The sequence below is a fragment of the Dysidea avara genome, chromosome 7 (assembly GCF_963678975.1).
Source record: "Dysidea avara chromosome 7, odDysAvar1.4, whole genome shotgun sequence".
Lineage (NCBI taxonomy): Eukaryota > Metazoa > Porifera > Demospongiae > Dictyoceratida > Dysideidae > Dysidea > Dysidea avara.
Window position 1 is genome coordinate 848,786 of NC_089278.1, and position 17,641 is coordinate 866,426.

A 17,641-nucleotide genomic window follows, 5' to 3' on the forward strand; every position below is an offset into this window, starting at 1 on the left:
TTGTTGGTGTACTATTGATTGTTGTTTCATACATTTCATACATGTTTTTGAATTGTTCAGTTATTGTTGTTGATGTGAAGGATCAAACACAAGTTGAGGGATATTCAGTCAATTTCACTTGTCAGGCTACTGGTGAACCAGTTCCTACCATTAGTTGGTACTTTAATGATGTACCAGTGAACATGTCAACAGATGACAAACATAACATATCAACAATGTCAGTAAATGAGACTAGTATTAATAGTAGATTAATAGTGAAGAGTGTGAAGTCATCTGATGTGGGTACCTACACATGTAAAGCTACTAATATATTATCAACTGATAACAGTTCTGGAGTTCTATCAGTTAATGGTATGTGAATGTAACAAATTTGTTAACCTATTTCATCCATCATCATACAGTGTCACCTAATATTACTGAACCAGTAGAAGAAGCACTTACCATCATTGAAGGTGGTAACATCACATGTAGAGCTACAGGTTATCCTGTACCAGATGTTGTATGGCTGTACATTAATGGAAGTGAAGTGGACAAGAAGAGACTAGTAACTAGTAGTGTAATGGCTACAGGTGTTGGTAATGTGTCAGTTGTGAATGTATCAATGATTGAAGTTATGAGAGGAGATAGTGGAGTGTACACATGTTTAGCTACTAATCCTGTTGGTGATGATAACACTACTGTCAGTGTTTATGTACAATGTAAGTGTAACTATATAAAACTTTGCCTTGACCATACTTGGTACAGATAGTACGAGACATTGTATGTGTGTCAAGGTTTTTTCTTAATGTTCATCTGAAATTCAATCTTCTTATATTCTTCCTGTTACATATTCATACCTATTACCTTTATCCTGACACAAGATACAAAATAAACAGTGCTTTAAGGAAAAGGTGAAATTGAAGTTGATGGTCAGTTGATGTTGCCAGTGCAACAGATTTTGTCCTGATAAAACATAAAAAAATGTACTGGTACCAGTTGTGAGTTTTAAAATGTAGTCATGCTTAAACCATGTCATAAAATGCACACACACACTGTTTCTAGTCAAGTACAACAGGAAAATAGGTTCTTTAAACTATTACATGAAGCTTCATGTAGTAACACTGTATAACATGGTTTTAAATACATTTTGCATTTTCATAGTTGACGAGTACGCCAGGCCAGTGTTCAAATTTGGCTTGAGGTAAAGCTTGTGGCCACAAACCATAAAGAAACAGCTTGATTAAATATTACTGCCTTTGTAAAGCTGCTCTCCAGAAATAGTGTATTATCTAGCCACAATGTCTGGATAACAATAAAATTAACCAGTCGATATGCAATATTGACCAGAAATTGGCTGATTATTGATCTTTATTTTGAGCCCTGCTAAAAAAATCTTGGCTGTCATCTTTTACATTTTGTTATCCATTATTTTGTACCACACAAAAGTGTCAATTTGTAGTATAGTGCTTCTCACTGCATATGTTCTGTACCACACACGTATATCGTACTGTACGTGTATGGTACATACCATATGCGTATACCCATATGGTATATACATACGCGTATGGTATGGCAATCCATACCGTATAGGTATAATATAAAATTGGCAGTGGATGATGAACCGAAAGTCGGTTCAAAACGAAAATTGGTTCAATAAGCCGGGTTCACTATTGAACCGACAGTAAAACTTAGACAAAAAAGGGTCACCAAATGAAAAAACACACACGCACACAAAACACGGCATGATCTGAGAAGATTGCTATCTGGATCGGATTGGGTAAAGTGTTGGTGACACGAAATAATTAGTTTGACAATCTGGAAGTCTATTAATGCGTATAATGCTGCATTGCTGTTACAGCCCCATGCATGCCTACTTCTTAGTCTGGCTCCGTCGACCCTTTTTAGGCACCTGAAAAGGGTCTGGTTTGTTTAGCATTAAGAACTTGTGCATGATTACACTGCGGCTTGCATTAAAAACAGTAATAAAACCAAAGCAGCAGCTCCTAATCGGTTATTAAATTAGTAGTTATACTTTTGTTCAATTCCATTAGCCAATATTAACTACAGTATAGGAATCGGTGGCTTACTACTGCTATGCATACGCGAACATTAAATGTGTTACACGTCATAGTCTAGCTCGAGGTCTAGTCTCTTTGTGAACCACGCCCACTTATAGAGACTATGTATTACAATCTATAAGTCTAGCCACACCTATCTATCAGTAGGTGTATTGCAGTCTGTATAGACCATGAATTCATGAATCCATGTCCTCTGCTGTCTGCAGAGCTATGCCTTCCAATTAATTAATGTTTGATTTTAATAGCTACAAATCATAAATGTAGAGTGACTTGCATAGTAAATGTATGAACCAAATAGTATTCATTTTAGTCGCGCAGAAAGCTAATTTCTGTGAGTCACGCCCACTTATCGGGAATTCTGATATTATTTATGGTACAGGGTATTATGCACCACTCCAAATAAATTTCCTGTTTCCCATCCTGACCTCCGGCATATTTGCATGCGGGCGGGTGGTCCATTTCCATTATTTCATTATGAAATTGGCAGCTTTCAAGCCATTATTTGCCTGGCACAGCTATAAAAAGTTACACAAAAGCATATCTAAGGCTGCAGCACATGTTGCTGTAGACCTTCAGTGCTGGTCACTGTAAAGTGTTGATAATAAATACTTTAGGTTTAAGGAAGAAAATCCATCCCTCCTGGAGGAAGACTGAGTGTGGCCCCAACTAGACATTGGGTGACCTGCAGTTCAAATCCTGGGGTTGGAGGGATTTTTTTTCCTTACTTTGGCCCCTTTTCTGTTACACCTTTCCAGCTATAAGTCAGTAAGTCTAAGTCCTTGAAATTAGGTTAGGTAATCCTAAGGCTGCAGCACATGTTGCTGTAGACCTTCAGTACTGGTCACTGTAAAGTGTTGATAATATAATTATACAACCAAGTACTAAGAATAATACGAAACGTTAAAATTACGTCATAAATAATTAATAATTAATTAATGTTTGAGAAAACTACAAGGCCTAGAGACATGAACCAACCGGGGATAGATTCACCTGTGAATGAAGGCACAAACGTATAATCGTCGCCCCTGTTCGTGCTGATGACCTGACCATACGCATAATTCTATATAACGCCCAGTACCACACCCTTGCTTAATTATTTACAGATTGTGCGAAGAAGATTTTAATTATGGGCGACTTTAATTTTCCAACTATCAATTGGGCTGAAAGCTATTGTGCTGGTAGTGATAGTTCTGCAGCATCCACATTTTTTGAGACAGTTTTTTGGTCCAGCATGTTGCCAGTAGTACACGTTACAGACAGGGCCAACAGCCTTCACTTTTGGATTTAATATTTACCCTTGACCCAAACTCTATTGATGAAGTCACACATCTATCCCCTCTAGGTAGTAGTGACCATGTTTGTTTACTGTGGAAATTTAAGTGTTTTGATGATTTGCCTTCCAAAAAGAGTGTCCCTATGTACAATTACAGAAAAGGTAATTACGAGGCTATGAATGATTACTTTGGGAGTATCAACTGGTCTGAAGTTCTGTCTGGCAATGTTCATGATGATTGGCATGTGTTTAAGGTGACAGTTCAAGATGCCATAGCTAAATACATCCCGACTTCCATTCCTAAAAATAATAAACCTACTCCTTGGTGGTCCAAAAACCTCTCTAAAACCATTAAAGCTAAGCAACTTTCCTTTACCAAATATAAACATTCCAAATCAAGATCTGATTATGCCACCTATGCAGCCAAACGCAATGATGTCAAATGTAAGATACGATCTGCTAGAAATTTTTATGAACGGTCCCTGTTAGACAAGCTTCGTTCTAATCCAAAAGCACTGTACAGTTACATTAAGTCTAAACAGAAGATTAGACCTAGTATTGGCCCATTGATAAAGAGTGATGGTTCTCTCACTGCTGATGACCAAGAGGTGACTGAAACCCTAAACCAATTCTTTGAGTCAACATTTACCAAAGAAAATTTATTTAGCATGCCTGTTCCCTCCTTTGTGTCTGAAGATAGTATTTGTGATATTGACATAACAGAGTCAACAGTTCTTCAGAAGCTACTTGAGCTCAAGGATAACAAAGCTCCTGGCCCAGATGGTATACATTCTTACGTCTTAAAAGCTTGTGCTAACACACTTTATGTACCTTTAACCATTCTGTATTCTCAATCCTTATCTAGTGGTGTTCTCCCTGATGAGTGGAAACAGGCACACGTTGTTCCTGTTTTTAAAAAGGGTCAAAGAAACCAAGCTTCCAACTACAGGCCAATTAGTTTGACATCTTTAGTTGTTAAGATCCTGGAATCTATTATACATTCTGAATTGGTAACCTTTCTTGATGGGCACGGCATACTTAATGGTGAGCAACACGGTTTTGTTAACAGGAAGTCCTGTTTTACTAACTTGTTATCAACTTTTGAAGAGTGGACTTCTGCTTTGGATCAAGGATTTGGCATTGATGTCATATTTCTAGACTACAGTAAGGCATTTGATTCTGTACCTCATCATAGATTGATCTCCAAGTTGGAAGCATTTGGTGTTCGTGGTAATTTGTCTTTATGGCTATCAAACTTTCTTTCCAACCGCTTCCAGAGAGTTGTGTTGAATAGTCACTTGTCGTCTTGGGCTCAGGTGGTGAGTGGAGTCCCCCAGGGGTCTATTTTAGGGCCCTTGTTGTTTATATTATATGTTAATGACATCCCAGACCTTATTGAAAGTAATGTAAGAATGTTTGCTGATGATACAAAAATTTATTCTGTTATTCAGAGCTTTGACGATCACCTTAGGCTGCAAAGTGATGTTGACCGATTGTTGCAGTGGTCTCACACATGGTTGCTTCGGTTTAATATAGCTAAATGTAAGCTGATGCGGATTGGTAACTCTGCTCCGTTCACCTACTCTATGCTGGACAGTTCCACCAACTTACCCTTTGAAATCACAGAAGTGCAAGAAGAAAAAGATCTTGGTATTTGGTGCACTGAAGACTTGAAACCATCTCTACAGTGTTGTAAGGCTGCAGCAAAAGCTATGCAAGTTCTTGGTTTGCTAAGAAGGTCCTTCAAACTTTTTTTCTGTTGACTTGTTGACTTTTTTGTACAAAATATATGTCAGACCTCACTTGGAGTATTGCATCCAGGTCTGGAGCCCTTACTTGGCGAAAGATATTGATCTCCTAGAGAAAGTACAGAGACGTGCCACCAAGTTATTACCTAGTTTATTTGATTTACCATACGAAACTCGTCTAGAGAGACTTGGTTTATATTCACTGTATTGTAGACGTCAAAGGCGAGATCTAATTGAGACCTACAAGATATTGAATGGTTACTATGACATCAACCCTACCTCATTTTTCACTTTGAGTAATACGGATACCACCAGAGGTCACCACCGTAAACTCTTTAAATTTCGATCTCGGCTGCTAGTGAGGCATAATTTTTTCACCAACAGAGTAGTTAATTTGTGGAATTCTCTTCCAGCAGATGTTATTTCTGCACCAACCGTGGCATTGTTTAAGAAGAATCTTGATGATTTATGGAGAACAACAAGATATGGGCACTCTCAAAGGCCTGCGGCCTAGCTTGACAGTCTTGTACTGCCAAGCAATTTTTGTTCATTAATTATACAACCAAGTACTAAGAATAATACGAAACGCGGTTAAAATTACGTCATAAATAAGGTAAATGCGGGTATTTCCGGACAGCGTACAATTCCGGACACTTTGGTACAAGCTAGCCGAGGAACGAAACAACGGATTGCCTTGAAATTTCTGCTGTGAATAGTTATTCTTATAGGGATTATAAAAATCGAAAAGTGTGTTCTAGTTGATTCATTCTTGGGTGCTATACACGAAGTGTCCGGAATTGTGCGCTGTCCGGAAATACCCGCATTTACCTTAAATAAATAATTAATAATTAATGTTTGAGAAAACTACGAGGCCTAGAGACATGAACTAACCGGGGATAGATTCGCCTGTGAATGAAGGCACAAACGTATAATCGTCACTCCTGTTTGTGCTGATGACTTGACCATACGTGTAATTCTATATAACGCCCAGTACCACACCCTTGCTTAATTACTTACATAATTATTGCGCGAAGAAGATTAGTGATGCCCATGCAGGAGAGCCAGAAACCACTTGTGTAAACAAGAAGATTACAAGTAAGTTTTTATGTTTGTAACATCTCAAGTCTCCATGCCAGCTGCCAGTGGATTCATTCACGTAAATAAACAATACAAGAAAACATTAAACTGACATATTCCACGCTCTTTACAATAAGCTTACAGTTAGCTACATATAAAATGCAAGTAAACAATTTTGTCTTGTGCAGCTGGCATGGCGAACTTTCTTTGTGTTGGTGTCAGGCAATTCAATACGTGCTTAATCTTTTTTGCCTTCACCTGGCGTAGCTACAGTAGGCTCTAGTGGCTTGGCTGTCTTCCTTTATCTGGTTCATCTGGCTTGCATACGCCTACAGCATTGTGTAGCTATCTCCTGAAAGTTGTGTATGCATAACTATAGTGTGTCACCCATCACTGTGCCATTGCTACATCACTGATGAACCTTACTTAGCTCTAGTTGATGTTGATATGCATTGCTGTATATTGGCTAATAATTTTTATCTGCATGGTGATGTTGCCTATAATGTATTGCTGCATACAATACTGCAATAATGTATAGTTCTCTCCTGTATGTTTTGTATACATGTAACTTTGTACACATCACTGTGCCATTACCACACCAATGATGTACTGGAACTTAGCTACTGGTGGCCTTTAGTTACGATGCCACTATTGTGTTATATCTGTCACTACTGTGACATATTGAGTTGATTTGGGGATCATGCCTTCACCACTTAATAGCCTCACCAGGGGGCTGTCACGTTGGTGTATGTACTTGGTTGTATGTGATGCAGTCCTAGTTATACAACCAAGTAGTAAGAATAATACGAAATGCGGTTAAAATTACGTCATTAATAATGAATGAAATAATAAATAAATAATAAATAATGTTTAAGAAAACTACAAGGCCTAAGGCTTCGCACTCACCGGGAATAGAATCCATGTTGTATGAAGAGATAATCGTATAATGGGTGAATGTTTCTGTGGAGGTGATAGAAACGTACGACAATTCTATTTAATGCCGATCAAAACTGCACGTGATATACCCACTACTAATCGAGCAGATTCAAATGGCTATTTAGACGAGCGAACTACTGTTCAATTGTGCTTGAAAGTGTTGCCAGCTGGCACACTAAGTCTCAAGTCACCATGCCAGCTACCAGTGGATGCGCTCCGTGTATCTATGGCTGCAGGACACCTGATGAATAGGTTTGACATGCCAGCTGCACAAGGACAGGTATGTTTGTTTGTATTGTAATGTACATATGTCTTGTATTTTACTATATTTTTTCTGGCTTGCTAGGCTCTGGTTGGTTTGGTTGTCTGTTTGTACTAATGTATTGTAAAGAGCGTGGTATGTTTTAAATGTTTTCTTGTATTATTGTACATTTTGCCTTTACCTAGCTTACTAGGTTCTGGCTGGCTTGGCTGTCTTCCTTTATCTGGTTCACCTGGCTTGTATACTCCTACGGTATTGTGCATCTCCTGTAGGTTGTGTATACATATACTGTGTACACATCACTGTGCCATTACCACACCAATGATGTACTAGCACTTTAGCTACTGGTGGCCTTTAGTTACGATGCCACTATTGTGTTGTATCTGTCACTACTTTGACATATTGAGTTGATTTGGGGATCATGCCTTCACCACCTAATAGCCTCACCAGGGGGCTGTCACGTTGGTGTATGTACTTGGTTGTATGTGACGCGGTCCTAGTAATAATAATAATAATAATAAAATTCCTTCCTTTTCAAGTTGCAAAAATAACACAAACATGATAGACTCGCAACTGCATGTAATGATTAACTACACAAGTAATTATAGCTAATTACAATAATGACAGCAACAACAATAACAATTAATAATGAAGAAATCAATTGCTATACAGCAGCAGCAGTAGCAGCCGGCAGCAGCGAGGTGCAGCAGCATAGTCAGTTTGCTATCGATGCACGATCTGACTAGTCTGTAAGGCCTTATGAAGGCAAACCTATAAAAGTATACATACATAGTCCATACATTTATTTATTGGACAACTATCCCTCTAGGGACCTGCAAGGAGGTTAACAGTAAGCCTGTGAAGCAGGGAGTCAGATACACATGTGGATTGTGGAACATGTAGTTATTATATGAACACGGTTGAACCGTACGCGAACGGCATATACCCTGCCCAGAGGCAATGTTACAATCCCTCGCGAGTTCTCAAATCCAGGCCACGACTCGACACAACACACGACTGGAACACATCACGTGCAAAGACATGCGGTTACTGTAGCAGCCACCGGAGGGAGCTCGCCTGCTGTGGCTACACTTGGTGAGTTAGCTAGCGCCCACATGCTAAAGAAACTCACAGTTTAACAATGGACTACACGAGTGTCCACTGCTCGTGAATGTAACATTACCTCTGGGCAGTACTGTAGTAGGAAGACATGAAGATACAGGTAACTACAAGTGTGGTTGTGTGGAGTCCCTACTTGGTATAGTGGGGTGTTTTGGGTACATTGTCTTTTGTCCTTTCCTATGTGGTAGTAGAAAGGCTCTATGGAGACAAAAACTTGGTGCAGAGCTCCTTAATGGTAACAGGAGTTGTTCTATGGTTGGTATATCATCAGTTCCTCAATAGCAGGAATGAGACAGTTCAGCCGAGGTTCAATTAGGCAACTGCATGTCCTCTAAGTTGGCCTATTTTTTGTATAAATGAAACATAAACCCCCCAAAATATCCTGTTTTGCACCTAAGGATCCTACTTGGTAGGCAGTTTACCCCTTCTCGCCTGATTCAATAGCGGCTGGAACCTCCTGTACACCTACCAAACCACCACCCAATCATTGACTGGGTGCTAGTGTCCTCCAGATTCTACCTTGTGTCCAGGCATATGTGGTGGAGGAGGGCAAAAGTTAGGAGTAGTGTTAATAACTGAATAGAGATCATTACTTTGTACTGGATATTTTACTTGCATTATTTATCTATGTTGGTCTCTTAGTGGATTTTAAAAGCGTCACCACATGTATATGCAACAACCATTTTTATCATGCTTATGATATTTTACACACCTGGGTGCATAACCAGGGTAGAATCTGGAGGATGCTAGCACCTAGTCAATGATTGGGTGGTGGTTCAGGAGGTTGCAGGTGCAGGGGGCCTATTGAATCAGGCGAGAAAGAGTAAACTTCCTACCAAGCAGGAAAGGAACATAATGCTTAGGTGCAAAAATAGGCCAAATTAGAGGGCCACAGAAAGACAGTCAACCTATAGTGAGCTGTCAGCATTATGTTCCTTCTACAGGTATATACCAAGCGTATAGTGATGTGTGATAATGATTTTGCTATTATATCAATTATCACGATACAGTAGATCCAAATGATAAGTTGCATAGTTTAGTAGTAATTTTATTGATCTTATATGCCATATCTGATCTAACTGTAACAAATGTTAATATTGAGAGAGAGAGAAAACCTTCAAAAATACAGAAAATCTTTCAAGTTAATTAAATAATTGAAAAAAACCAATAAACACTTTAATTGTAAGAGTATTGATATAAGAATATCTGATTTGCACTCACGATAATCATAAGCTATTATCATATCACGATAATGGATTACTGTGATACGATTATCACACTGTTGATAATATTAATACCTGATCTATTTTGGTGACCTCTTTACAAGACCTAAGGAACAAGGTCAGTGGAGGTTGGGGTCATATTGCTTCTTGTGTTTGTGTGTGTGTGTGTGGGGGGGGGGTTATATTGCTTTTTTTGTGGGTAAATTTAATTTAATATGCAATTGTGGCTGTTGAACAGTCAATTAAATTACAAGATTTTTAGTGTAGAATGATGTAGTCTAGGCATAGTTTCAAGATTGACCTCGTACTAAGGACATCATATAGATGTATATACATTTTTAAACATTTTTTTTTACAACTCGACAGTTAAACATTGCAGTGGATACCTAATGCTTTGGCATATACTGTATACACAGAAATCACTAAAACATCAGCTACCAGACATATGTGTACATTATTATAACTAATAGTTAATAGAGACTTCATATTCCTTCCTTAAAATTTTTGCTGCCCTAAATTTTACCGCCAAATTTGATCACGTGAATGGGGGATGCACATGGGTTATATAGATTACAGCTCTATCCAGTGCACATTGTAATATTAACTATGTTTAACAAGAGTAAAACTTGCAATAAAAAATTATACTCCTACAAGAATGTCGTAGATATCTGTTTTGCAGCAATACTCCACTGAGAGAATGGGTGAGAGACAATTTAAGTGTTATAATAATTATATAATACTTATCACACTCATCTAAACACTTCCATCCCACACAACAGGTGTAGTGTTGTATTAATTTGTTATCTTTTAGTTCCTTCAGCTATTGTTGTTGATGTGAAGGATCAAACACAAGTTGAGGGATATTCAGTCAATTTCACTTGTCAGGCTACTGGTGAACCAGTTCCTACCATTAGTTGGTACTTTAATGATGTACCAGTGAACATGTCAACAGATGACAAACATAACATATCAACAATGTCAGTAAATGAGACTAGTATTAATAGTAGATTAATAGTGAAGAGTGTGAAGTCATCTGATGTGGGTACCTACACATGTAAAGCTACTAATATATTATCAACTGATAACAGTTCTGGAGTTCTATCAGTTAATGGTATGTGAATGTAACAAATTTGTTAACCTATTTCATCCATCATCATACAGTGTCACCTAATATTACTGTACCAGTAGAAGGAGAAACACTTACCATCATTGAAGGTGGTAACATCACATGTACAGCTACAGGTTATCCTGTACCAGATATTGTATGGCTGGACATTAATGGAAGTGAAGTGGACAAGGCAAGACTAGTAACTAGTAGTGTAATGGCTACAGGTGTTGGTAATGTGTCAGTTGTGAGTGTATCAATGATTGAAGTTATGAGAGGAGACAGTGAAGACTACACATGTTTAGCTACTAATCCTGTTGGTGATGATAACACTACTGTCAATGTTAATGTACAATGTAAGTGTATACTAAAACTTATACTTGGTACAGCTAGTACAAGACAATGTATGAGTATCAAGTTGTGTAGTGTTGGGAAATACAACTGTAACCAATTCTAGCTCCATGTGAGTAGTCATCCCTAGACATTTCCACTTAATGTTCATCTGAAATTCAATCCTCTTATGTTCTTCCTTTTTTATAACCTTTATCCTGACACAAGATACAAAATAAACAGTGTCTTAAGGAAAAGGTGAAATTGAGGTTGGTGGTCAGTTGATGTTGTAGTGTCTATGTAAATCCAATAGTGAAAAATCTTGGCTGTCATCTATTACATTATTATGTTATCCATTATTTGTACAACACAAAGTTTGTAGTATAGTGCTTCCCACTGTATATAGTAAGGTCATACTTCTTCATAGTTTCCTGCTAGTGATCAAGTGAATTTAACTCAGACACACTCTGCATACTGTTTTCCTTAAGTAGGGGTTTGGGATTTTTTCTGCATTCTTCAACATTTCAGTGTTTCAGACTCCCTGTATTAACAGGCTTTGGCCTTCTCACAGGTCCCTAGTGGGATAGCATTTAATTACAATTAGATTGCTTCTCACCAATTCTAAAGCAGATATCTATGAAATTCTTTAATTTGTATGAGAATATTTTTTTTATAACCGAATAGAGATCACTGTAATGTTATTTGCATTATTAATCCATGCTAGCCTCTTAGTGGATTTAAATCTCATTATCCTCCAAAGATCAAAGCATCTTATCAGGAGCTTATAAGTGCCAAAGTGCCTTGTGGCACTTATGAGTTCCTCATAATATGTATGCGATTATTGTCTGACACTGGTACTACATCACAACATCAACATGTCTCTTGACTACTTGCAAGTGAAATAGTAGTTTTCCAGCTCATTTTGTAGCCTTATACTTATTTATTATTATCACTTCATCTAAACTCTTCCATTCCACTCAACAGGTGTAGTTTAACTGTTATATTGATTTGTTATCTTTTTAGTTCCTTCAGCTATTGTTGTTGATGTGAAGGATCAAACACAAGTTGAGGGATATTCAGTCAATTTCACTTGTCAGGCTACTGGTGAACCAGTTCCTACCATTAGTTGGTACTTTAATGATGTACCAGTGAACATGTCAACAGATGACAAACATAACATATCAACAATGTCAGTAAATGAGACTAGTATTAATAGTAGATTAATAGTGAAGAGTGTGAAGTCATCTGATGTGGGTACCTACACATGTAAAGCTACTAATATATTATCAACTGATAACAGTTCTGGAGTTCTATCAGTTAATGGTATGTGGTCATGTATGATGAAAAACTGTCATGTAATTATTCCATTCGTATATACTGTATAGCCAGAAATTTTCGAGGGACAAAACTTTCACAAAATTATACAATTTTTGCTTTTTTTCCACAAAAATCTAGAAAACATTTTTCCATTGTTTTGCTAAGATAGCCAGAAATTTTCAAGTGACAAAACTTTCACTAATTTTGTGAGAAATGATAGCTTTGTGAAAATATAGTCATGAAATGTTTGAGGTTATATACAGTAGTCCAATTGAGTAATGAGGTGATACAGTACTCTAATAGAGCAGTTATATATGCTGGTCATGCCCTTATTAAGATGGATATCATCTAAATCCATCATAATTTGTACAAAGTGGACAAGTAGCTATAACAAACACCATATTTACTCAAATTGTACCACTACCCCTTGACCACTGGAGAAGAATATGACTCTTCAAACAGTGCTGCACTAGTAGAGTACTGTTTGATGAGCATTATTTTAAATCTACCCATGACTAGCTATCTTATATCATATAACACTTGCTACTTACTTGTTTTATGCACAACTCCATTCTTTCATCCCAATTGTGTTATGAGTTTACTAACCAATATCTGGAATTATTTGATGGCTGTTTAAGTTTACCAAGGCAATGCCTTACTTAGATGCTAAAGTGAACAACAGGAATTTACAAAAATGTGATTCAAGGGTGTGGTACAATTCATAAAACAAAGGCAAAAGCTCTTCAAATAGTACCCAACTGCAGTACCATGTCACACAATTTGAGTAAATACAGTATACGGCACATGGGTAGAAAATTTTGAGGGACATGCAGTTTCTTGTTTTCATATTTTTGCTTGAAAACTTGTCCCCTGACTGCCTCCAAATTAAACTATGCCCCTTTTCAGCCACCATTTTAAATGGGACAAGAGCATGCAATGCTTATTATGGCATATGCTACTTCATAGTCACTGTTGTTTTGCTGTAAAAGAAGTATATTTCAAAGAAATCAAATGAACTCTGAAATGAAGCCACAGGTGCTTCTGATGAGTTTTGGTAGACCTGCTATGCAAGTTGCCATAATCCAAGAAGGTAGTTTTAATTGAATTTCCACTTTCCACGGCTTGGTATGAGCTGGAAGTAGTGCAAAGTTATTGTATGATACAGACCATCAGTGTTCTCTTTATTGTGGAGTTTCAAGCTGGTGTGCTATAATGCTCAACCAATTCTAATGTATCTTAGTAGAGAGATGTCCTGATTTTAGTGGTCTAAATGTGTATATCATGAACCACGATAGTGGGTTTCATGAACCACGATAGTGGGTTCATAATAGGGATCGCAGTGGAATTTTTGAAAATCGTAATAGAGCAGTCACCTAAAACCAGCCTTAGAAAGCAGACTCGAGCATAAAAATAACCCTCGGAAGGCTTATTATCAAACACTGAACACAGAAAAATTGTGATATAGCAGTAAAAATGGTCTAGATGAAATTTGGAAACATTCAAAAATTGCAAATTTTATGCAAATTGTTCATATTATTATTCATAATATTATTATTTTGTTTCACTCGTGTACAGCCCAAGGCTTCCATTTTTTCACGATAAAAACTACACAGCCTTGCTCACTGAGTCCTTCTGCGTGTCCATGACCCATTAATTAACCCGTACTCCACAGATCGCTAACCGGCCTCCACCTCGATAAATTTCTAAGTTCTTCTTCGCCATCGCCTGCTGTTCCGTATATGGAAGAAGCCGTAGAAGAACAAAATTACGGGATCTTGTGTGCTCAGGGATGCGTATTGTTCGACTATGGTCTTTATAACGTTAATAGATGGCAGATTGAAGCTGTGCAACACTCTTTTACCTTACAAGATCGCCATAAAAGGGTCTCTAGTGAGCTGCCCGTCTTTGCTACGAGAAGCGGTTCAAGTGCGCATGCAAGGCATCCAGTTTATTCTTCTTCCTAGCCATCACAGTGAGTGCTTTGTTTGTCCATGATAGGTGGAAGATAAATGGTAGCGCTGATATCATGGTTGCTTTTCACACACAGAAAAGGTTGGGTGGGGTGTTTATTACAACCCTACCATTTAAAATATTTTGTGGTCTAACCACATATCATCAACAACCCTCCCATATGGTATCCATGTCATAAACGTGGATACCATGTGAACACTGCTGAGTGTGAAGCCTGACAGTCTTTATATGGGAGGATTGTGTGCTACTGTGCTTATGTCACTGTAACTAGCTACTGTGTACGTATTTTATCACATTCTCTGATCAGCTAGTGACATTGACAGTTGCAAACATTTACCTATGACCACATGCTAACCAGACTTTGCTGACTATACCTATGGTGTTCCACTTTATGACACACTGCTGCTAGCAGGCTACACCAGGGCTAGAGCCCAGTCTAAGTCCTGACAATTAAAACTCAATATGCCAGTTTAAAATACTCCTGCATGGGTAATGACTGCCAAATCCGTGGTAATCATGTAAGACTGGCTATGCCATGCACTGGCCACTAGTAGTGACATTGTGATTTGTACATGCAGACACCGGCATAGGAAGACTTTTCGGCCAAGCCTAGTCATCTCCTATTTGCTTGATTAATACCAACTCACAGTGTTGCTGCTGTATTTAGCCCTGTTCATACATGCATTTATACAAAGGTGTTGTAAAGTGTCATCGCTACAATAATAGCACTACAGCTACAATATATATAGCTATCTCTTCACTACCTATTCTACTAGACAACTCTACACCTATAATGCACATGCTTGATGTATGCATCGTCATATCACGTGAAAATTTATCTTCTCTTTTGAAAAAAAAATTGGACTCTACAGGAATTATAACACTAACAGTTACCATTCTTATAAATTGTAGCATAGAGTTTCATTCTTGTCCTTCTGTTAGAATAAACACCTAAGACATCTTGTTCTTCTTCAAGTCTCCTGTGCTGTCATCAACACTGTCTCCTGTATGATAGGTGCACAATCAGTAATTCTTCTGACAGATAGGTAGCTCATATAGCCGTGTGTTTTCAGCAACGGCACCAAGTGTGACGATGATGGCTCAAACACTGAGTATAGACTAGGAATTAATGTATCCTACCTTATAATTATTTTGTGTTTGTACAAATCAGGATGAAGGAATGTCTGTTAGCTTACTACACTAATGTGCCAATTAACTTATAATCCATAAATAGATTTGGAAAAAGTACACTAACTAGACATATTAAAAATTTAAAATAAGAAATAGGGATCGCTGAAAAAAGCCATGAAACAAGAAGGGATCGCTGGGGGTGGTAATGTAAACCACAAACTCCTATTTTGACTCACTTCAAATTGACAGAGCATGTAACTAAAAATTTATGACAGAGAGTCAAAATAGGGATTTGTGGTTTACATTACCACCCCCAGCGATCCCTTCTTGTTTCGTGGCTTTTTTCAGCGATCCCTATTTCTTATTTTAAATTTTTAATATGTCTAGTACTATTACAACTACAAATAGGTCCATTGACAAGTGTCCTGATTATCAAGTGGTCAATCTAAAGCATCTACTTTGATGGCTTCCACTTTAGTGGGTTACACTTCTTCCATGTCAGCTAAGCCAGTCAACCTAGAAGAGTACTGTACTAAGAAGCAGATTCTGATTCTTACATATGCACACACTTGTGGTTTTTCTGGGATGAGTACATGTGGATCATTAGATTTTACACGTGTATTTTGCAAAACAGTGTTATTTTCTATAGTTATAGACAAAAGAATACTCTTAGGGCCACTTAGTCTGGGCCCTAACTATGTAGCAAACTGGTTATATATATACTGTGGATACACCCAGTATATGTAGCCATCAACATGCCATTCAACATCAACAATCTACACGTATACTGTATACACAGAAATCACTAAAACATCAGCTACCAGACATATGTGTGCATTATTATAACTAATAGTTAATAGAGACTTCATCTTCCTTCCTTAAAATTTTTGCTGCCCTAAATTTTACTGCCAAATTTGATCACGTGAATGGGGGATGCACATGGGTTATATAGATTACAGCTCTATCCAGTGCACATTGTAATATTAACTATGTTTAACAAGAGTTAAACTTGCAATAAAAAATTATACTCCTACAAGAATGTCGTAGATATCTGTTTTGCAGCAATACTCCACTGAGAGAATGGGTGAGAGACAATTTAAGTGTTATAATAATTATATAATAATTATCACACTCATCTAAACACTTCCATTCCACACAACAGGTGTAGTGTTGTATTAATTTGTTATCTTTTAGTTCCTTCAGCTATTGTTGTTGATGTGAAGGATCAAACACAAGTTGAGGGGTCTTCAGTCAATTTCACTTGTCAGGCTACTGGTGAACCAGTTCCTACCATTAGTTGGTACTTTAATGATGTACCAGTGAACATGTCAACAGATGACAAACATAACATATCAACAATGTCAGTAAATGAGACTAGTATTAATAGTAGATTAATAGTGAAGAGTGTGAAGTCATCTGATGTGGGTACCTACACATGTAAAGCTACTAATATATTATCAACTGATAACAGTTCTGGAGTTCTATCAGTTAATGGTATGTGAATGTAACAAATTTGTTATCCTATTTCATCCATCATCATACAGTGTCACCTAACGTTACTGAACCAGTAGAAGAAGCACTTACCATCATTGAAGGTGGTAACATCACATGTAGAGCTACAGGTTACCCTGTACCAGATATTGTATGGCTGGACATTAATGGAAGTGAAGTGGACAAGAAGAGACTAGTAACTAGTAGTGTAATGGCTACAGGTGTTGGTAATGTGTTAATTGTGAGTGTGTCAATGATTGAAGTTATGAGAGGAGATGGTGGAGTGTACACATGTTTAGCTACTAATCCTGTTGGTGATGATAACACTACTGTCAATGTTAGCGTACAAGGTAAGTCATATGTGCAGATATACACCTGTCCCCAAGATCTATTTTACTAGCTATTTAAAAATTTCAAAAGGAAGTAGGGGTTGATATAATATACACGCTACAAAAAGTAAGGAAACAAGCTCAAAAATGTTACAGCTGAATTAATGAGAAATGATCCAGCAGTAAAAAGTAAGGGAACAAGATTAGACAACTACTTGCTAAAATGAGACACACTTTAATGCCTACTGTTTTGGCTAGCATCTTCAAAT

General features: G+C 37.6%; 1 protein-coding gene across 5 annotated transcripts in view; it reads left to right on the forward strand.

The window, feature by feature from the left end:
* Positions 1-17,641, forward strand: part of LOC136262333 (hemicentin-1-like) — a 40,402-nt gene that overhangs the window by 13,758 nt on the left and 9,003 nt on the right. For 3 of the 5 annotated variants that reach the window (XM_066056561.1, XM_066056559.1, XM_066056560.1), the window contains exons 11-17: positions 61-351; positions 402-698; positions 10,510-10,809; positions 10,860-11,159; positions 12,157-12,456; positions 16,747-17,046; positions 17,097-17,393. In XM_066056561.1, coding sequence (XP_065912633.1) covers positions 61-351; positions 402-698; positions 10,510-10,809; positions 10,860-11,159; positions 12,157-12,456; positions 16,747-17,046; positions 17,097-17,393 — 2,085 coding nt within the window. The remainder of the gene's footprint in view (positions 1-60; positions 352-401; positions 699-10,509; positions 10,810-10,859; positions 11,160-12,156; positions 12,457-16,746; positions 17,047-17,096; positions 17,394-17,641) is intronic. The other 2 variants (XM_066056564.1, XM_066056563.1) reach the window with 2 other exon arrangements.